Genomic DNA, 23,735 nt, shown 5'->3' with positions numbered 1-23,735 from the left:
ATTCGATTTGTGCAAAGCAAAACATTTTAGCAACTGGCATCTAGAACAAAAAATTACCTGTTTTTCTCTGCTGTTTTTGGGTAATGTATCTAAACAATACCAGTCTACAAGGGTTCCACTTTTATCATCTTTACCCAGCCATCAGGATGAAGAAAGACAGTGTCCAGCCATAACAGTAGTTTTGTGGTAGCAGAATTAGAAGTAAAGGTATCAGTGCCTGAGGGTTGGGTCATGAATTAATAATTGCTCTGTGGCAGTTGAGGCCCGTCAGAATAGCTGAAAGTGGGGAAGTTGCCTTGCAGAGCGCTATCAATCACTCAGTGACCATAACTTCCAGTAATTAGTGTATTTTATGGGCCTTTGCTTCAGTGACTTGGAAGCACATATGCTCCACTCACAGCTAAACTTAGCCAGTGTAATATTCCAGGATGATTTATCCGCTTGCTGCACTGGGATGTAACCCTATATTAGGTGAAGATTGTGAACTAAGCTGCAATAAAGTGTAAGTTTAGGTACAGTTTGCCCAGGTTGAGACCTCAATGTATCATGTTTTGCACTGTGGGCAGGCTTTGTAACGCTGAAATAAATAAAACAATTAGGTCCCTGAATAGATGGATGGGAATAGCATTGTGTGTGTCTATATGTAATATATAAAATATGTATTAATGTGGCCTTCTCTTCATAGAAGGACCCACTGTGAAAAAACAATCTTCTGTTTTAAAAATAACAAAATATTAGAGATATTTATCAGCTGTGTTTGCTTTTCTATGTTGTTATTACTGGTCTGCTATGGAGGATGCAACGGGCCAAAATCTGATCTTTATACTGATGTAAATCCAGACCAGCACCATTCAATGGATTTGCGCCAGCATAACCGACTTCGAAATCCAGGCCTGTAGGGTTTGAATGAGAGTGGAGCGCGTGTTGTATTTTTATTAATATCTTATAAGCTGTTAATTAATTGCTGTGATATAGAGTTGTGCTTTATGTCCCTGTGGCTAATACATTTTAAAATCTTAAGCACTTAGAGTGAGATCTACAAAGGTACTTAAGACCTAAACCTCTGTGGTTCAGGGGTCTAAGTCCCAGGTTTTGATTCCACTGCAATCCACAAAACTCCTGCTGAAACCTGTAGGCATCTAAACTTCCTTGGCACCCAAATTTTTCAGAGTCAGCATTCTCTGAGTGCTTGTCTTCCTGCCTCTGAGCATACACACTGCTCCCTCCCTCCAGGCACCCAGATGCCCAACTGGCTCCTAAGCTCCATGTTGTGTGTGGGGTCTGCCAATGTTGTGTGTGACACCTGCTCTGGTAGGCAGTCTCTGAGCATGCCTACTGAACCAGGCCCCTTACATGGTGGTAGTGGTGCCGGACGCCTACCTTAGACCTTTCAGCCCAGAGCGCTTGCCAGGGATGTGGGAGACTCATGTTCAATTCCCCCTCCCCTTAGAGGGGGAGAAGGGATTTGAACCACCTCTCAGCAGAGTGCTCTAACCACTGAGATAGGGGATATTCTGATGTGAATAACTAATGAAAGAGTAGATGGAGCAGGAGAACTGGATCCTGGGTCTCCCATCTCCCAGTTGGGTGCCCTAACCACTGGACTATGGGATCATTCCCTTTCTGTCTCTCTAGCCCAAAGACTGTTCCACTGTGGATAAATGTTTAACTAGTCTTTGCGGCAGAGAGAGAGAATGGGAATGACCCTGTATTGCCGTGGTTAGAGCATCCCCCGGCAGATGAGCAATTTTACCCATGTAATTTTATTCACATGAGTAGCCTCATGGACTTCTGTGGGCTACCCATGTGAGTTGTGCACATGTTTACAGGATTGAGGACTGAGGTATGTGTATCCTTAAGGATAAAGGAGAACAATAATGTCTATAGATAAGACACGTAAGGATAAGAAGTTACTGTTCTGAATCAGCACCTTTGCAGAACCTTATATATAAAGCAGATATAATTCTGAGGATCTGCAGATTGGGAGAAATATGGAATTTAGTGGTGATCTTTAATTTGCTATTCATTTTTTTATAGTCCATGTTTTTAAAAAGCAGAAGTGAAACTAATTATCCTTAATTAAGGTGAATTAAGTTTGGCTTTTTAATATATTTTATAGAAAGAGATGTTGAACCAGGAAATGTCTCAAAGGTTATTAGGGCATATTTCTGTTGGGCCTGATGGTGTTAGTAATAAGCTTCTTCCTCATAGTTCTAGACATGAACAAATATGTCACTTCATCAGTCTCTGTTACTCGCACTTATGCCCCTCTGCAGGGGTCGCAGATTCCACAAGTTATCAACTAATGGCGTTATACATTAAAAATTGAAGCTTTCCTTACTCTGAGGCCTTTCAAGGCTTTGTTCTTAAGCCCCAGACACTTTGGAGTGCAGCTGCAAACTGTACGCAGAAAATTAAATTAATTTGTAACTCTTTTTCTTTGTCCTGCATTACTAAATCCTGCACATTTAATTGAAACCCTACTTCAAGATGCTTTGTGTTTCTGTTCTTCTTTGTTGTCAGTTTAACCTCAGAAGCACTTTAACACTGGTAAATTGCTGTTATATCCTTTGGATTTTTTTTTTTTTTACTGTGCAATAAGAGGACAGTGAAATTGATATGAGAGAGAGAGAAAAATCTTATAGTAGTTTTTGAGGTATTTAATATTTATTAAGGTCCTCACTGGAAGAGGTTCAGATGATTTTAAGCCATCTATCTAGGAATGTATAAATTGGTCTTGGAATGGAATCTCACCTAGGGAATTTTATGTAATCCAGTAGTTAAGTCTGATTTTTAAAGTTTCCTATGTCTGAATGTTCCAAAGTGAAGGCTGCTTTTCCATAAAATGAGGCTTTAACTGCAGTGCACAATCTAAATGCAAAATCCTTAGATGGAAATTTAATTGTGTAAAATGTGCACAAGGTAATTAAGAACAAATTTTAGAACATTTCAGACTATAAAGTCCTCCTTCAGCTAGATCACTAGCAATATTGTAAGTGCTTATTTTCAATTTGCAGTTATGCTGGGAAACATGGAATGTGTCTAAATTAAGAATAAAACATCCCATGCTTTTCAGTATAACTGTAAATTAAAAACAACTTGCACAGCATAGACAATAATCTAAGTAGGAGACATTGTAACTTGAGTGTCCTAAAAAAATGTTCTGAGTTTCCTTCTTTGTTACTTTCTGAACACGATGTGGGTTGTTCTTCCACACTTGCTCAGTGACAGTAGTAATCCTTACTAGCAACACATCCCTTTGTAAGTTTGTTAATCAAGTATCAATTCCCAACTTTTGAAAGAAGCAACTTTGTGTAGTGGTTAGAGCAAGGTATTTGTTAGCTAGGACTGGTGAGTCTATTGGGTAACTTTGATAAGTCTTTTAAGCACTCTCTGGATTAGTTTTTCTGTGTATTTAAAACAAAACAAAACTTTATAAACCTTAGGTAGGAGAGAGTTTCAAAAGCACTAGTGGGGTCTAGGCATCCAACTATTACTGACTTTCAGTGAGCGTGGAGGGCGTAACGCCCCTTTCTACTTTTTGAAAATCTTCCCCTAGATATTGTAAAACATTTTGCAGCGTGTGTGGTGCTGTTCACCCCAGGATCTCAACGTATTATTACTATTATAAATTAGACATTTGAGATTATTTATATGTATAATATATGAAATTATTAGCTTAGAACCATTTGTTCCCACGAGTAGTTCTGAGGAACTCAATGGGAGTACTCGTGTAAGAACTACTCACAAGGTACTAGTTAGTTTGTAAGGCCAGAACGTTGGTTAATAATGGTGCAAGATTAAAATTTTACATTTTTCTAGGATGCTAATTTTATATGTAAGTAAAGTGTGATGTTTTCTGACACTTGTGAGCAGCATGTGGGTAGTGGAAGATCAGTGGGACTGAAACGTGGTTGTTTCACAGTACAACAGTAGAAGAGCATTGTTTAAAAACAAATTTCTGGCTGGTAGATGCTTTCAGGGTCTAATTCTCATATATACTAAAGCCCTTTTGTACCACTCTGGTAATATAATTTACACTGACTTTTTTTAAAGTACCTTTATACTTCCAAATGAGAATCAGGCCCTTAGAGTTTGAGCATTCCTCTCTCTGTCCATAATTTCAAAGCTCATGTAGAATACTCAGCACTTTCCTGACCCTAAGTGTTCAGATTTAAAATGTTTTGTTTTAAACCCAGTAGGATTTAAAAAAAAAAATGAAACCCTTCCTGAATTCCCTCATGTGAAAGTAGAGGATGGGAGAGATTTTTTGATAGATTACCTCTGCTTCTGTACTTGGTATCTTTTGCATTTTTCATTGGGTTTATGCTGCTTATGTTTAAATGACTTCTTTAGTAAAGATGATAAAGGGTACAAAACTCCTATTGGTATAGCTCTAATTTGTTTGGTTTTTTTGGTTGTTTTTTCCCTTTACTTTAACTGCTTCCCTGTTTATAAATCTAAATCTACATCCAGAGGTCATTGGTTGGCTGAACTTAAACCATTTTACTCAGTAAATTTAATTAAGAAAATACAGTGCAACTCATAAGCAAATGAGTTTTTCCTAGTTTTAAACCAAACCACCCTCTTGAGTGCTGATTGCCTTGCTCGACCCCTGGTGATATAGAAACAGGCAAAATTAAAAAGGACATTAAAGCTTCATTAAATCTGAAACACATTTAGTACAGTGACATATCTGCAGGCTATTTCAGGGAAGATTACATACTCTTTGGTAAGTTTCTTAATTTATAATACCTTGACAATCTTGGGGGGAGGGAAAGCCCTTTGACTAGATCAACACAATAATGGTTCAAGGAGGTTCAGACTTGTCACATTCTGCTTTGTTGTTGTATTGTTTTGCAGTTGTGAGTGAAGTTCTTTACCTGAGGAAATCCATTTTCTTTAGGGGTTTTTTTTTGTTTTGTTTTGTTAGTTGGTTATCACCTCTGAAGAACTGATTCTTCTATACTCCTGTCTTTTCAAAGCTCCTTTACCTCTTTTTATTTGTTTGACAGAAAATTAGTTCCACAATTATTCTGCTACATTTAGGAATGGATCCCGCAGTCCTCAGTTAGGTAAAACTCCAGTTGAGTGAATGATTAGGGAAAGGGATTGGCAGTTGGGACTCGAATGAAGAGTTTGGAGTCGTGATTGACGTCAGTGAGGGTTTTGCCCATGTGAGTACCACGTAAGGACTGCAAAACTCAGCCCTGTGTGTATACCTGTATGTTTCCTCCTGCTGTGTCATGAAATAATATAGTTTTGTGTGTTTGTGTTAATATAATATGTAATGGTAATAATTAAACCTACAAAAGTAAGAACATTTAGGATTCTTTTCTCTTACGCTCACTCCATGGTGCCTAAAACTTGCAGGTTTCTATGCTAGTCTAACAGTAATACACAGTCCTTAGGCCAGCAGCAGTTAATCGTGTCGCTGAGTGATGCATTCAGCTTTAAAGGGGAGAAGGTACTTGTGTTCTTCATAGTGGGCCCTGCCCCACCAGGTTTGACCAGCCAAGAAGGCTCAAGGCTGTGAGGGAGACAGAAATGACATAAGAGACACAGCCTCCAGCCGTCACCTCATTTATTTTCCTTTGCTTGTTGGAGCTGTTGATGATGATGTGTATTTTGTTAAACAGCAGCATTGAGCTCGGTGCTTCATTCAGAAATAAAAATTGACAGTTTCTGGTCCCAAAGAATTGACAGAAAGACAGACACAGAAGAGACCCAGAGGAAGACATTAGCTTAGATGTCTTCTCTTTAGAGGGTGGTGAGGACAGGGTGGAGGGTTCTGATTTGCCTTATTGCACCTCTGGTGTGAAGTTAGCACAGCTTATAGTGGGGGTTAGTGTTGGGGGGCTACCTGGCAGAAGTGAGTTTGTAGGAGGGATTTTAGTGAGGTGAGGGTGGAATGATGCATATTATGGTTGCTACAGTCCCTTTTCCTATGGTAAATTAAGGGCTCAGTGGAGATCTTAATGTTGCATTTCCTCACTTTTGTGGTTTTTAAATCAAGGCCTTAGCATTAATTTTTGGAGAGGTGATTTCCTTTGGGGTTTAAAACAAAATCTGAATGAGATTCTGAGAATGATGAATGACACAATAGCCCACTGTTTTTCTGAGCCACCCATGTCTTGTCATGTCAGTGTTAGTAGGGACCCTTAAACAACACTTTTTGATATCATGAACTATAACAGCTCCTCCTCAATCACTATGCAGACTCCCCCTGGTATGGTTATAGAAGAGATTAGGGGGAATCTTCAGATGATGCATGGAGATTATCATGTGCAACTCTCATAAGTACCTGTGCAAAAATGTTACTGTACATACTTAGTAGCCCTTTTATAGCTCATTATTAGGGCCCTACCAAATTCACGGTCCGTTTTGGTCAATTTCACGGTCATAGGATATTAAAAATGGTAAATTTCATGATTTCAGCTACTTAAATCTGAAATTTCACGATGTTATAATTAGGAGGTCCTGACTCAAAAAGGAGTTGTGGGGGGTGGGGGGCGCAAGGTTATGGGGGGGGGGGTTGTGGTGCTGCTACCCCTTATTTCTGCGCTGCTGCTGGCGGCGGAACTGCCTTCAGAGCTGGGCAGCTGGAGAGTGGCGGCGGCTGGCTGGGATCCCAGCTCTGAAGGCAGTGCTGCTACCAGCAGCGGCACAGAAGTAAGGTTGGCATGGTATGGTATTGCCACCCTTACTTCTGCACTGCTGCCTGCAGAGTGGGCGCCTGGCCAACAGCCGCTGCTCTCCAGCCACCCAGCTCTGAAGGCAGCGCAGAAGTAAGGGTGACAATACCGTGACCCCCCTGCAACTCCCTTTCAGGTCAGGACACCCAATTTGAGAAACGCTGGTCTCCTCCGTGAAATCTGTATAATATAGGGTAAAAGCACACAAAAGATCAGATTTCATGGGGGGGGGGGGGGGAGACCAGATTTCACGATCCGTGATGCATTTTTCATGGCCGTAAACTTGGTATGGCCCTACTCATTATCTTTGCATGTCTGTAGAAATTCATTACCGATAATAAATAAATGCAGCAAAGGCTCTCTTTCTCTCTCGATCACAAAAAACCTCACTTTCCTTTTTTGTGGTCTGTCACATATGCCTTTTACATGAATGCCTCAAGAACTTGTCTGCTCAGAATTGGTAATAATGCTTCTATAGTGCCTTTTCCTCTGAACAGCTCAAGTTTTACGGACCTAATTAAGCCTCACAACAATGCTTGTATTATACCTGTTTGTGTCATACCCTGTGATATGTGCTGAGATACAGCTCGTGTGGTGCCCTCATGAGGTATTTGCCTGAGTAGAGGCAATGGACTGCTGGTTATGGCCTTTATGTGTGAACTAAAAAGCTCTAGTGTCTTGCCCATGTTTATATGGTAAGTCAGTGGCACAAGATGATCAGGTGCTGGTTATTACAGATCCCATCTTGTCTGATCACTTAAAAATGACCAAAATGACTTTTTGAAAAAATGTGGTTTAACAAAAGTACTGTAAGGCTGAGATATCAACCTGGGACAAAATAGGAATCTATCTTGGAAATAATAGACCTTACCATGTACCAGCATTAGCAGGTGCTGTAATAATGTATTAATTACCATTTAAAAACAATTTTTGGCAATATGTCAACTCTATTTTGTATATAACCTAAAATATAATTAAAGAAAATACAGAGTGTGATGTTGTGGATTCCATGCTCTCTCCCTTCCCCCAAAGTTCCTGGCCAAAGACTTTGAGCAACCAAGGAGGAGATTGACCTCTGACCCAGCCCACATTTTACCCTGAGCCCAGTGTGTGCTAAACCAGGATTTAGGGAGTTTAGTGAAAGCTATGTGGATACCCATGCATTGCAGATATAATTAGTAAAGTTCAGTGTCATTTGCCTCACTACTGAGACTCGATGATTTCATATAAGGAGCTCTTTGAAAACTGGGACATGGCACATGCTACCTGGTGGGCTAGACATATTTTTGTTGACTAAGTCAAAATGAAAAGTGTGCATACTTTATAACAAAGCCTTCATTTTGTTTGTAAACAAAGCATAATCGTGAATGACTCCATTCTAAATACGGCTCTTACTGTGTTCTCAGGATTATTTTTGCTCACATATATTTTTTTTGCAATTTATACAATAGTGAGAGATAAGTACTTTTCTCTCTTTAAGAAAATATGCCCTCCATGCAAATCTATATAACTAGACAAATATTATTTTCTTTCCCAGCTTGCTCTTGGGAGGTTTCCATATCCTCAGGTAAGATTGTTCATTACTGCTGCTTGCCACTGTGACATTCATTCCTATGTATGAAGGTGCAGAGAGCAACTGTGAACATTTGAGCCACATACAAATAAATCTGTCCTGTTAAATTGAAAAGTGGTATCTTTAAGGAGTCATTTAGAAGTATATCTCTGATTTTTTTATTTTTATTTTTTTAAACAGTATTTCTTTTTTCCCTTGGGAGAATGGAAGAGATTATGATGAGGATGGTGATTGTTTTATTGTGAGATTAAAGGATTTTTTAATTACTCTGATAATAAGATAGAGGTAGCTCCTCTTTCTTTTCATTTTTAATTCAGATTATGAATTTTGGCAAAATAGTTTAAGACCCTCAGGAATTAAATATATGGTGTGGGATGACATGTTTGGTGTGTTTTTTCCTAATGTTCTCACTTAATAGGGTCTAATAAAATGCCAATATTTTACATACCAGGTGCAATTTTCACACTCAGCATTGTCCTGATTCTGCTCCCATTGAAGTCCATGGTAAAACTCCTATTAACTTCAGTGAGGGCAGAATAAGACCACGTACTGAGTGTTCTTGAAAAATGCCATCTATGGAGAATTTGGCTTTTATCTATATGGTTATTCCTAAAAATCATGAGTCTCCAAAAATAATGGCCAATTCAGATAGAGTTCTGAACTCTAAAATATTATTGCAAGATGACAAAATCCAAAATAAAAAGCTGTGGTGTCATTCTTAAAATTATTCCTCTTTCTGGGAGAAAAAGTGAAAAAGTTCAGGGGATACAATGAATTATTTGAATTTTTTTTTTATGGTTTCATATGTTTTATGACCTCTGTTTTCCAAGTATTTTGGTCTGTACAGAGTGGAGTGCCTGGAGGCATGTCTGATTTAAAGGTGGTGTTGGTTTATGCTCTTTAAGCATCTATTAACTTGCTATTGTTATGCAAATAACTGTTGTATTACACATACTAATTTATGCATGGTTAGATTCTGCAGATGCCTAATGAACATGGTTATTGAATAATAGGATAGGACTCATTCTCTTTCCTATTTTTGTAAACTGTTTTAAGCAAATTCTCCTGACACTTTCATGGACTTTTAAAGATTCTGCATATGTAGAAATATACCAGTCTTTCCCTTTTGTACCTGCTGTGGATAAAAGTCTTTGCTGATTTAGAGAAATAACATTAATGTTTTAACAGAACATAGCTTAGAGTTTTTATCCATATTTTTCAACTAACACTCTCCTCTGAGAGAGAATCCAAAAAAGAGGTACTTGTGCAAAGCATCATTTTTTAGAGTTACATATTCACATCACTCTAGTCCAATAAAAGATATTACCTGACCCACCTTGTCTCTGTAATAGTCACATCATGTTAGTTAAGAAAGCATCAACGTATCTATTGTAGATAGTGGTACATAACTACATAAAAAATTGACTCTGGGTTGCAACTTTCATCATGGAAGCATTGGGGTTTTTTTTAGTCTGTGTATGCGTTGAAATTTTATTATGTCTGCTGATTATATATTTTCAAAAGCAGTGTCAATATATTTTCATAGTAGGAGCAAAATACATGATTAGCAATTTAAGATGCTTTTTGCTCTTCTAATTAAAAATGGCATTTTTAACATATAAAATATCTGAGACAGTAAGACTTTGAAATATGGGCTGGTAAGTAAAAGCAACTATTTTCCATAAGTATTTTTAATATAAATAGTATGCATCTTAAATATGTACTTTCATGGTTGATCATAATAGCCCCAAAGATGCATTGTGGTCTGGTGACTGAGTATTATTTTTTTTTAACTGCCTGTATATACATATTTAGATCACTATACGGGCCCGATCCTACAAACACTTGAATAGGTCCTACTCAGTTCAGTGAGGCTTTACATGCATAAATGTTTGCAGAATTTGTCCCTAAATAGCCTGGAGCTGCTACTTAAATATGTATACAGAATCATCCCTGTTCTCGGACAAATTAATGTATTTTTGCAATTACACCTGAATGAATTGTTACTCTTCTCCTGCTCTTTAAAACAGAAAACAAAAAACCAAATAAATTACCTTATTTTCATCCATATAATGTAAGTTTTATGATTATATGGAAATTGACCATAGTCAAGAAATTCAGAAAGGAGGTTAATTTTCCCTCTTATCTCTTACCAATATGCCAGCAAGAGTAAAGGATGGATTTTCATGCCTCTGTTGGAATGTTTTAATGATAGCACTTTCCACTTTCAGAGTGCTTTACAAGCATTCAGATTACAAAGATTTGCTTAGTTGTCACATGAACATTTAGTCGTGTATGTTTCCATTTAGGGCTTTATCCTGCTCACGCTTAAGCAACTACTCGTGTCAGTAAAATCGTCCATGTGCATAAGTGTTCAGAGGATTGTGTTCTGAATATGTAGTATATATTATGGTTTGTATTTGTAGTTCTCTTTCAAAGGTGTAATTTTATCCAAAAAAAACCATGAAATACATTGCTAACTAGAGGAGACCCTGCTCTTACAAAAACTTCATACAAGCAAGCTAGTTAGTGAAAATCCAGTAACTTTCTGAATTGCTTAATGTTTTTTCCAGACACATTATTGTGATGCGCTGTTACTTGTTCGTTGTAATGTAAAATTCCTTTTGGAAGAAGTAGACTATGACGCTCATAGGATTTTCTCTCGATATAAACATAAACACTTAAGGGTATATTCTTCCCCTGATGTGTTTGCATAACTCTATTAACGCTAATGGGAATTGCGCACACACAGAGAGGGAAAACAGACTCTTTAGAATCAAAATCCCTCCATATGTAAACATTTAAAAATGAAATCAAAATCCCTTCTATCAAATGAAGTACTTAGTGTATAGTGTCAGCATTTTAGATAGCTGAAGATGGCTCAGGGGTAACAAAGTTTTAGATTTCCTTTAAAAGTTTAACAGTAATTTAATGTGATTAGAGGGGCAATTTATATGTCTCTGTAGAAGGAACGGTAGAAAACTAAGCGGCCATGGAACTTCACAGCATTTTCTCTTTATTATTTAATTAAATTTAAAGTTGAAACTGAAGGTTTGCAGAGTCTGAAGAAACTAAGAGACGTAGAGTTAATCATGGAGAGCCAAATTCAGTAGATTAAATAAAAACATGATAGAAGGCAATTGGTTGTTTAATGATAATGGAATTTAGGAGAAACAAAAAGAATCTCCTGCTAAATATTCTCAGCTTCTATTCACACCATTTTATGGTGATGCTGTATATTGAAAGGATGATACATTCATTAGAAAAACATTCTAAAGAAACAGGCAACGCTCAATAGCTAGGGATGTAATAAACTACTGAAAAGTATAGATTACAACAAATTATTTAAAGTACTTTTGTATGTATAAAAATGTTTTCTTTCCTTTGGCTACAGTTCCAGACCTTAGTTAATAAATTATTTCAAAATGACCTGAAGTTTAAAAAAAGGAAAAGAAAAGAAGGCCCTTCCTCCCCATCATGTCTACCCCCTTCCTTCCTCCAAAAAAAATTCTGAGCAAATAGTGCCCCTGGTATTGTAAAGCTTTGAATGTTTTCACACCCCATTAATTTATTACTTCTCTTTCTTCATCTTTAAATTTCATTTTTTTTTTTCAAAAAATTCAGACTCCCTGCTGCTGCAGCGATTTTCATCTTGTTGTTAATTTTCCCTGCTCCATATGGAGCTCCAGACATTTCACCTGGAGGCTGTACTAGATTTTGCTGTAGTGATCGCACTTCCGGAGGCCAAAACTGTCATTTAAGGTTCCTGGTGCATCTGTCTGCGCCAGGCTTTTCACTGGCATCAGAGAGTGTGAATAACAAATTGGATGCACCTGAGATTCAGATGATTAGTGTGTTTTGTGGATCTCAGCGACTTGTAAGCAGATAGCTCTGGGGGTGGGGAGGGCTAAACAGCAACTGTGGGTGAATCTGTGCTCACACCTTCCATTTGGGTCTTTGGAGGGAAAGTGCAAATATCTAGGCAGCCTGAGTGCAGAGCGAGAGAGTAACAAATATTTCATCCTGCCTTGTCATTGATTAGAAAAGAGCCTTTAATTTCATTTCACCCCATGTTGTGATTAATTTGCATTCTTTGTCAGAAGTTAATGGAGTTTTTTATGGTTCACTCTGAAATCCTTGAAGACATCAGAGTTGATCTGATGTTTATACAACCGCCAGCGGAATTTTTTCATTTGATTGATGGCAAGCTTGATGTTATTCCAAACGGCTTTTTAAGCTGTTTTTAAGAATTATTTGAATAAAATGCAAGCAAGATATTGTTGTAACGATCAAGATTATCTGTTAAAAATCTGTTTCAAATAAAGAACATGATAAGTAGAAAAAAGATCAAAAAGACAAGAGAAATGGTGAATAGAGAAGATGTTTGTTAAAATACAAAAGGCATGCATTCAAATAAGTTATACAATACAGTGAAAGTAAGAAAGATCTTAATTTAGGTTGGTTTTGGTAATGAGACAATTTTGTGGCAAAATAAATTAATCAGTGGTTTAAAAAAAAAAAAGGTAGCAGAATTGTTAAAGAACTTACTGCCAGTTGGCTAACTCCTTTTTTTTTTCCTGCCAGCCTTTTCCACCTTGATTTTCCCAACAATATGAGAAATGGAGCCAGTAGTGTCCTTAACTCAAAGAGACAAGACTGTCAGGCCTGTTAGCTCAACAAAATGATGACATATTACTTGTCTCAATGAAGAGGCATTCTTAAATCCCACTGCAAGGAAAACATAAGTGGATAATAGAAAATTTTAGAGCCAGAGTATACATTCACTGTAATCTTGCCGTTGGTTCCTTTACTAAGAAAGTACAGAAGGCAAAAACACTGTTTGTGGAAGAGATCCTCTTTTTTTTTTTTTTTTTTTTGCTTGCTTTTAATGAAAGATTTGTGCTCTTACCATACTTCTGTGCATAGAAGTATCAGAGAGATGCTGTCATGTATGCTACACATTTTAGGCCAGACCCTCAGCTGCAATAAATCGGTATGGCTCCATTGAGGTCAGTGCAGCTATGCTGATTACAGCAGCTAAGGATCTGACCCCATGTCAATATGACTAGATTTTACAAATGTTTTTGGATTACTTATACCAAAGCCATTTTTAAATAAGATTTGGGTTTTGGTCTTGCTTGAGCAAATTCTTCCCTCACTGTGTTTTCAGCTAGTGAGGTTTAATTGTAGGTCAAAAAGCTACTTATCTAACCACTTTGCATTTAAAACAAATTAATTTATTTGCTGTATCTTAAAGTTTGCCTAATAATTTTGTGGTTTTAATTGAAGTTACTGCTTTCTGATCCCTATATTTAAATGGTCTAAGATTCTTTTTTTTATATGTAATTCATACTATAGACCAAATTTGGTCTAGTTTCATTTAAATGTGAGCAGGTTGTCAAGGAAAAAAAATTAGTTTAGCTTGGCACATAAAGTAGCTATTTTACTGTTGGTTTTTTTCAGTTGACAGAAACATCATTTAAGCATTCATTTATTTTGTAAGAATAAACTGAAGGTTGGTTAAAGCATGTTTCCCGGTAAGAATGAAATCTGTTATCTTCCACTTGCATCATTGAACCATTTAAAAGACATTAAACACTGTTTAAATGCTAATGACAAAATAGTGATGTTTTCCATATTAACTTTATAGAAAATGTTAGCGGTAATCTTCTATTTTAAGATCTAGACTGATTTCTTAATATAGGTTTCACTACATGTATCATTACCTAATCTACCTAGATTTCTTTTTACATCAACCAGAAATTATAAATTCATAGCTAAAATAGATTTAGCTTTTGGGAATACATTGTATAGTTAGGATAGAGTGTTAATTTCACTACAGATTTTTTTTCTCACGTGAAAATATCAAACTACTGTTGGTTAGCATGCACTTTCCGTCAGTTAGGAAACTGATAAAAGTATCAAATATGCTGCATATCTTACTTGCTTATCAATATGATGAGAAAATTATAATAATAATTGGAGATATACCTATCTCCTAGAGCTGGAAGGGATCTTGAAAGGTCATCAAGTCCAGCCCCCTGCCTTTACCAGCAGCACCAAGGACTGATTTTTGCCCTAGATCCCTAAGTGGCCCCCTCAGGGATTGAACTCACAACCCTGGGTTTAGCAGGCCAATGCTCAAACCAGTGAGCTATCCCTCCCCCTAAATCTTTGATTAAAACATCCTGATTTGAAACTGGGAAAAAGGTTAGACCCTAATCTACAACACATTTATCTGGATGGATTGTTAATTTGTGATATTTAATTATTATTCCTTTTTAACTATAATAATTACAAGCAACCATTTAAACCATGAATTCTGCTACATTTCTCATTTTACCAGCTTTGGGAATGGGATTCCAGTGTTGCATTCTATACCTATTACAGATCACTTTTACTGCACAAAGTTATTCCCCAGCTTTTCCAGAAGTATTGAAAGTCCTGATCCTGCAAACACCTATGCGTGTGCTTACCTTAAAGCACATATGTAATCTCATTGACATCAACTTTACATAAATGACTAGTCACGTTGACTTTAGTGGAACTATTTCAAAGCATAAAGATAAGCACCTTCATAGTGTTTGCAGGGTCAGGACCTGAGCTGTTATGTGCTTAGGAGCTTTGACACTGGAACTTAACCTCTCTGAGTTTTTTGTCATTTGAATGAGAAAGTTGCCTTTAAATAACATGACTTTTGTTATTACATGAGGTCAGTATCCTGACCTCTGAATGCAGGGTTAACCCTTTTGGAACCTTTGTGATTACATAAATCAAGCAAGAGCCTCAAATGAGGTGGGTTTGCCATAAAGAATAAGTTCCTTATCAGGGGAAAACATGAAAAAGAAAGGAGATATTTACATTTATTTCAGGGCATCTTTAGAAATGTGTGAGCATCCTTTGCATGGGCTGGTACTAGAGGAAATGATCCTTCCTTCACTGTTACCAGTGAATGTAAGTGCATCACCATGAATAAAGCCTGTTATTTAGGTAACTAAGTATTTGAATTAGAACTCACAAAATTGCAGGTCAGACTCTCACTGGCATAAAGGCAAGTAAGTAAACACCCCTAGTCTACTCAGGATCGCTGCGTCAGCCAGAGCAACCACAGTTAATAGCACTGTACCAGGCATTGTACAGTGAAGTTCCCAGATTCTCTGGGGCAGCCCCCAAGGGCAACGCCGGGTGAGGTCAAGGCATGCATTCCTTTTCGCATGAGTTTAAGAGCACAATGTGCTGGAGTATTTTTGTTCATGCTGGCAACACCACTTTTGAATGTGTAATGAGCCATTGGAGGAAGACCACATATCTGTGAGATTATGGGATTTCACACAAAAACGAACCACATTATGCTCAGGTTTTGGTGCACATATTCAATGCCTCTAGCTACACCTAGCCTGCCTGCAAGACAGTCCGTGTTTCTGACCTGTACAGCAGTACAGGCAATCCGCAAGTTTGATAGATCCTGAACTTGGTCTCAGCACACAGACTTTTCAGGTCCATGAGTGAGACATGGACTTCATGCAGGAGCTGCAGCGGCGTAGTCATAGATCACATCTGATTTGCTGTGATCGTTTGAACTCTGCTTGCAGCCTTGATGGATGAACTGGCATAAACAGTAACTGATAAATAGGAAATGAGTTGGATTTTTTCCATATAGCCATTTACAAAGCATCAAAATTTATTGGGTTTACTGAAACTAATGTCTTTTTCCAGCCTTCTGTGTGATCCGTGTTATTTGGGACTAGAGTGAAGCATTGATTCTAGCCCATTTATTTAAATCTGGGTACAACATTACAGGCTTTGAAATGTACAGAAGCAAGTTGTCTGCATATGGAGCACCTCTTTGCTCTATATCACCTGTTTGTTTGCTATAGACATAAGAACATAAGATCGGCCGTACTGGGTCAGACCAAAGGTCCATCCAGCCCAGTATCCCGTCTACCAACAGTGGCCAATGCCAGGTGCCCCAGAGGGAGTGAACCTAACAGGCAATGATCAAGTGATCTCTCTCCTGCCATCCATCTCCACCCTCTGACAAACAGAGGCTAGGGACACCCTTCCTTACCCATCCTGGCTAATATCCTAACCCTAACCCTTACCCATCCTGGCTAATATCCATTAATGGACTTAACCTCCATGAATTTATCCAGTTCTCTTTACTAGCCTTCACAACCTCCTCAGGCAAGGAGTTCCACAGGTTGACCGTGCACTGTGTGAAGAACAGCTTCCTTTTGTTTTAAACCTGCTGCCCATTAATTTCATTTGGTGGCCCCTAGTTCTTATATTATGGGAACAAGTAAATAACTTTTCCTTATCCACTTTCTCCACATGACTCATGATTTTATATACCTCTATCATATCTCCCCTTAGTCTCCTCTTTTCCAAGCTGAAAAGTCCTAGCCTCTTTAATCTCTCCTCATAGACATAGCTGTGATGTCCCAGGAAGGAATTGTGACTCTGAGCCCATCAGGTCAGTGTCTTATTACTTTCCCTTCTTTTGCCAGCTCGGCTCTGCTGCCCAGCTCCTTGGGAAGCAGCAGGGGACAAGGCTCTGCATACTTGGGCAGAAGGGAAGTAACGGCCCCATAGAGCCTGCTTTCCCCCTCACGCACTGGCTGGAGGGACTAAAAAGTGTCAGACGTTCCCAGTCTCTCCTGTATGAACATGTAGTGCAAGTGACAATCTTGTCCTTGGGCATTAAGAACATAAGAACATAATGTGATAATTACTTGAAATGGGTTGAAAGAGAGATTCTGGACCAAAGGCCCGGGATGTTAGTCAATGATTTTGCTGACATCCTTGTTAGTCTGTGATTTTTATGGAACAATTTACTCACATCATTAAGGAGGACAACTATATCCATGATAGTAAAATAAGTGGCATGGAGCAGAGTATTCTTCAGAACATGGCCAGCATACGTCTGTTCATTTCAAAGCCTATAATTTTATTCCCAGGTTTAATTGGGAAAATCTAGTTAATTTTAAGCCGATCTCAAGTTTAAAAATAGATTTTATAAAGTTGATGCATTCCTAGTCATACTTTCAGATACCCAGATTTTGCTTCTCTCTGGATTACTCCTTTTCAAGTATCCTCAAGATTGTATTCAATATTTCAGTAGTATAGTTGATGGTATGAATCACTGGAAAGAGTCCAGTTTTTCCTTGATGGGCCACAGTAACAGATGGATGTGTTGCCTAATTTTTTCCAACCATTTGCCTTTCTGTCTTTATTTCTCTGTCTTCCTTCCTTCATGCATCTTGTACAATGAAAATAGATTAATTATCTTTACTTTTGTCCCAAATTGATTTCACTATGTTGTTCTCATGCAGTATCACTATTCTGCAGAGTTTAAATTGCCAAAAGTGTGTAGAGCAATATTTAGATCCAAACAAAAGCATGTTTCCTTGGATTTAAATAAAATTTTGAGGAAGTTTCTAATAACATTGAGACAGCATAGACCATTGGAATGCATAGAATTAAACCCCCAATGTTTCCCAACATTCCTAGCATAAATCACTATTTATGTAAAAGCAGCAAAGAGTCTTGTGGCACCTTATAGACTAACAGATGTTTTGGAGCATGAGCTTTCGTGGGTGAATACCCACTTCGTCGGATGCATCCGACGAAGTGGGTATTCACCCACGAAAGCTCATGCTCCAAAACGTGTTAGTCTATAAGGTGCCACAAGACTCTTTGCTGCTTTTACAGATCCAGACTAACACGTCTACCCCTCTGATACTAGTCACTATTTATGGAATTACTTCAACATCATGAAGAACACGTTTGTCCCACAGAACCAGTTCACCAAAGTGCCAACCCTACAGAACTGTGGTACTCACGAGCCAACTCCCGTCAGTCTGTGTGACCTTTGTGTTTAATGGATAAGGGTCATACTTCCTCTCAAATGGCTATGCCTTACACACACTATTATTATTGCTGTTAACATCATCCATCATCATCATTTTGGGTGAGGAGGTTGGTGACCTGAGGATGGGGTCTGGTATTCCGTCCCTCCTTCAAGTTTTGCAGGGCTTGAGGGTGGCCACTCCCACATCTTTTTCCTTATTTGGGGGCTGTCTGCTATGGCTTTTAAGGTCAGAAGGGACCATCAAGACCATCTAGTCTGACTTCCTATACACTGCAGGCCACAGAACCTCACCCACTCACTCCTGTAATTCACTTCTAATCTGTCTGAATTACTGAAGTCCTTAAATCACAGTTTAAAGACTTCAAGTTACAGGGAATTCACCATTTACACTAATTTAAACCTGCAAATGATCCATGCCCCATGCAGCAGAGGAAGGTGAAAAAGCCCCAGGATCTCTGCCAATCTGAGCTGGAGTAAAATTCCTTCCCGACCCCAGATATGGTGATCAGTTAGACCCTAAGCACATGGGCAAGACCCACCAGTCAGGGAACTGGGAAATAATTCTCTGTAGTAACTTGGAGCCCTCCCCATCTAGTGTCCTACTGAGACCACAAACAGGATTCTAATTGCTGCTACTGGCAGTCACCTGAGAGACACATGCCATTGTAGGCAGTCCCATCATACCATCCCCTCTGTAAACCTATCAAACGCCATCTTGAAGCCAGCTAGATTTCTTGGCCCCACTGCTCCTCTTGGAAGGCTATTCCAGAACTTCACTCCTTTCATGGTTAGAAATCTTTGCCTAATTTCAAACCTAAACTTGTTGATGGCCAATTTATATCCATTTGTTCTTGTGTCCACGTTGGCGCTTAACTTAAATAACTACTCTCCCTCCCTGGTATTTATTCCTCTGATGTATTTATAGAGAGCAATCGTATCTCCCTTCAGCCTTCTTTTGGTTAGGCTAAAAGAGCCACGCTCTTTCAATCTTCTCTCATAAGGTAGGTTTTCCATTCCTCGGATGATCCTAGCAGCCCTTCTCTGCACGTGTTCCAGTTTGAATTCATCTTAAACATGGGAGACCAGATGTGCACACAGTATTCCAGATGAAGTCTCACCAGTGCATTGTATAATGGTACTAACACTTCCTGGTCTCTGCATCCTAGGATTGCATTAACCTTTTTCACAGCTGCATCACATTCATAGTCATCCTGTGATCAACCAGTACACCCAGGTCTTTCTCCTCTGTCTCGTCCAACTGATACATCTGCAGCTTACTGCAAAAATTCTTGTTGTTAGTCCCTAAATGCACAACTTTGCACTATTTAAATTTCATCCCATTTTTATTACTCCAGCTTATAAGGTCATCCAAACCTTCTTGTATGATATTCTAGTCCTCCTCCATATTGGCAATACCTCCCAGCTTTGTGTCATCCGCAAATTTTATTAGCGCACACTCACTTTTTGTGCTAAGGTCAGTAATAAAAATTGGTGCCAAGACCAATCCCTGAGAGACTCCACTAGTAACCTCCCTCCAGCCTGACATTTCACCTTTCAGTACGACCCATTGTAGTCTCCCCTTTAACCACTTCACCTTTCAATTCTCATATTAATCCCCGTCTTCTCTGATTTAACTAATAACTGTATCAAATGCCTTACTGCCATCCTGGTAGATTAGATCTACTGCATTTCCTTTGTCTAAAAATCAGTTACCTTCTCAAAGAAGGAGATCACGTTGGTCTGGCACGATCTACTTTTGTAAAACCATGGTATATTTATCCCAGTTACAGTTCACCTCTATGTCCTTAACTACTTTCTCTTTTAAAATGTGTTCCAAGACCTTGCATACAATTGAGGTCAAACTAACAGACCTGTAGTTTTCTGGATCACTTTTTTTCCCCTTTCTTAAAAATAAGAACTATATTAGCAATTCTCCAGTCACAGGGTCTGACCCCTAGTTTACAAATTCATTAAAAATCCATGCTAAGGGACGTGTGCTGGAAATGTTCATGTACCCCATGACACAGTTCATGTACCCCATGACATCTCCCAGTTTCTGGGGTGGGGGCTGGGAACCAGCCTGTCCCTGCCTCAATAGCAGTGGGAGATGGGAAATTCTCTCTCTGCCTCTACAATAAGTGGCAGGTTTACTAGTGCACCCCATAGTATGCAGCTCATAGTTAGCCGTGCCCCTGCCATTTAGTCTAGCAGGTGGCTGGAAATGGAGAAAGTGGGTGGGGTCCACCCCCACTTGCTTATTTGCGGGCAATTGCTGTGCCTAGTGGAGCCCTCCAGAGGAGTGAAAATGGGTGACTGGCTATGAAGCACCTCTTCAAAAGATCCTAGGGACAGGGCACCAGACCTCATACACAGTGTGACATCAAGCAACTGGTGCACAAGAAAGTTTGGGGGAATCCTGTGGACTGGTATCAGAGGAGTGATGAAATCCATCTACGTTCTTGCATAGTCTCCATTTCTGTAGTATTGACATTTACTCAGTTTCACTGAACTTTCATGGACATGAGCTGATATTAAACAATAATTGGCAAATCTCCTCCTATGTTGTTCATTCTGCCCTGTGTTATACCCATTACACATGTGCTGTGACAGATTTAATCTGTGTGTATGTAGTATAATACTCTGATAACTGTGTGCACACCATTCTACTAAAACCACCATCTTTCACATAAGAATGATCCTCCTCATTTGTGACCATTAAAAATCCCATAGTTCCTTTTCACAAAAGCAGTGGTGTTCATTCTAGTGTCTGGTTGTATTCCAACATGGATAGTCACTGCTGACTCCTAAATTCCTTCTGCAATTTCAACTATACTTGTTTCCTCCCCCTCCCCCCACAGCCTATTCTAGACTAGTGGATTGTGTTACTGTACTCTAGTAAATAGGTTCCTGTGTGAGGTGGCTGCAGTCCAGTGGTGAATGAAATAATCTCTATGTATAATTTATATATGTTTGCACAACTCTGGGAAAACAAGAACTATATAACTCTAAGACTGTATTTAATATTAAAGGTTATTGGGAGCAATCTTTGTTTTCAAGGCTTTTCAGAACAATTCTTTCAATAGAGCTCTCCATATTCTGTCCTCTATTCTCTGGCTTGGAGGTTGGAGTTTGTAAATTGCAGAATTAATGACAGGAGATGGGATTTTCAGAAGTGCCTAACGTGACTTAAGAGTGACATTCAATACTTTTCAAAATTCCACCTAGGAATTTTTCTGAGAAGGCCTGCAGATCCCCTGAATCGGGGTTAAGAATAACTAGCAAGACTGATGAAGAAGAGAAAAAAGAAACAGTAGAAATTGAGTGCAGAAAGAAGGCTCCTTTTTCCATATATATTGAGGAGAGAAGAGCATGTCTCATTTGTCAATATGGAGACAATATTTGTTGTTGCTTGTGGTCCAAAAAGTTTAGTCTTAAAGAAAGTAGCAAACATCTCTAAAGTTTAAAAACAAGCTGAGTGCACTGTTAGAATCCAGAACTGCAGCAATTATGAAAATAAATATCATACTTATGTAGCTGTCTGATTTGTTAATATATACCTTTATCTATTTAAAAACCCCACTGCCTTAAAAAGCAGTATATATGTGAAGAGTAAATTTGTTAACTGATATGGGAAGCTCTGACCTAGGTCACTCACAAATCTCTGAAACAAGAGCTGCAGGGCATGTACTAATTCCAGAGAGTAAAAGAGAAAATGAAAGCTATAGCCAGTGACTTCTCCAAGTTATACAGGGTGGATTCATTTGAGTTTTCTGATTGTGCTTGTGACTATAATGTGAAAGGGACTGGTAGAGGTCCTCTCAGCCACTTCCCGTCAACAGTATCTCCATGGCGACAGAAATATAACCTGATGGTCTGTCAAAAGTTGCTTTTTGTAACCAGAGGCGTTGATTAAATAGTAGATGAGGCATGAGGAAAACTTTTGCATTTGTAACCAGCCTAAAAAATGACATTTGGAGTATGCCTTTTGTAGAGTAGCTTATCAAACTACCATTGACTTTTCCATAAACTGAGGAACATACTGTGGATTTATTTTATTTTAGGTAAATTTAGTGTCATAGCTCTCTCTCTTCCTTTCATTTTTAACTGTCGTGTAACAAATGCTGCTTAAGGATAATAAAGAAAATATAATTTCAAAAATATCCAAGATCTGTTAAGAATTCTGCAAATTCATAGAATACCAGATATAAAGGAAATACTTATAAAAACTTATGACCAACGGGGTCTCGCAGTTACGACCATGTGAGCAGGTCATGCATCTGCATTTAAATACACATACCTCTTCTCAGCTCACCGTGAAAGCATATTACTGGCAAAAGATTTAAACTCTCAGATGAAAATGATCAGATAATTCAGGAATCTAAACATAATACTGTTTTAATCTACCTAATTTATTTGCCTGCCTGCCTTTATCAGCATTTGCAATATCATCCATCACCATAATATGTGTTTCTGTATCATGATGAGCAAAAAGTAAAGTAGCTGCAATTAGAATCCTGTTTGTGGTCTCAGGATATTCAATTTACTCTTAAAATGGTCACTTAATAAGTAAATTGTTCAAGTTTTCATTCAAATAGTTATAAATAACATGCTGTATATGCTGAGATGCAGCCTCTGTCAGGATTAATGTGTCCCCAAAACTTTTGTCTCACAGTAGTGCATGAAAAACAGAATTTTAAGCCAAAAAAGGGAAAACAAAAAGATAAAACATTGTATGTTGAGTACTTTTAAACCTGTTTTTAATGTGCTATAAAACTGGATGCTTCACTTTTCATGAACTGTGTGCAAAAGTAGAGGCATTGACTGTAAAGTTGTCTTTGGTTAGGTTTGTTTTATAGTTGCAGAGCCAATGCAATAATGTGAGCTTGGAAAAGGTAAACAAGATAGTTTTAACAGTGAAAAATATGCCTAATATAAATACAGCTAAGTGCATCGCTGTTCAGAACTTGAAAAATATGACTGTACCATTACATTTTCTAGTGGAGTTAACAGAGGAGCACAGAGCAGCCTTACAAGCAATATATCTGAGGCAAAGAAAATAGGTAATACATCTAACTCAGGAGTCTCTGTGGCATTCACATAGAGAAAAGCACAGTAGCTTTATTTAATTGAGAAAATGAATCAATTACAATGATGTTGCATCATCAAATGCTAGTGAAATAGCAAATATGTCATTACGTTGGGTAACAGTGTTAAAAAGTAATTGAGTGTCTTAAGTGTTTTGAATCAATTCCAGGTACTGGCACAGCTACCTTAATGCAAAATTTATGAAGATGATCTCAAATAATATGTTGCTATCAAAACTGTGTAATAAAATCTGGTAACAATGTGCTGTATCTCTCTTAGAACCTGGGCCTGCTATTGTAGTATACAGCTAAAACATCTTTAAAAGAATTCTGTAATGTTCCTGTTTGTGTTTCCCTGTTGCTTTCATGGAAGCATTAAAAGCTTTTATTAGAAATGTTTTTAAATCCCATTTTGAGATCAAGTGTGATCATTTCTGTATAGAATTTAACAAACGTTGATTATGATCCTTTTTTGTATTAGACATGTATTTTCCCAGTGCATACATACATGA

At 38.2% G+C, this 23,735-nt stretch overlaps 1 protein-coding gene across 11 annotated transcripts in view; it reads left to right on the top strand.

Annotated features, from left to right (window-relative positions):
- The window catches only part of MAP2K5 (mitogen-activated protein kinase kinase 5), a 184,680-nt gene that overhangs the window by 108,923 nt on the left and 52,022 nt on the right, over positions 1-23,735 (top strand). For 10 of the 11 annotated variants that reach the window (XM_044979135.1, XM_044979133.1, XM_044979136.1 and 7 more), the window contains one exon: positions 8,233-8,262. In XM_044979135.1, the coding sequence (XP_044835070.1) occupies positions 8,233-8,262 (30 nt within the window). Of the gene's footprint in view, positions 1-8,232; positions 8,263-12,852; positions 13,231-23,735 lie in introns of those variants that run through there. The other variant, XM_044979143.1, reaches the window with a different exon arrangement.

This window comes from Mauremys mutica, chromosome 11 (genome assembly GCF_020497125.1).
Source record: "Mauremys mutica isolate MM-2020 ecotype Southern chromosome 11, ASM2049712v1, whole genome shotgun sequence".
In the NCBI taxonomy this organism is placed as follows: domain Eukaryota; kingdom Metazoa; phylum Chordata; order Testudines; family Geoemydidae; genus Mauremys; species Mauremys mutica.
Note: the sequence above shows the minus strand (reverse complement) of the source record. Positions and strands in the feature narration are given on the sequence as shown.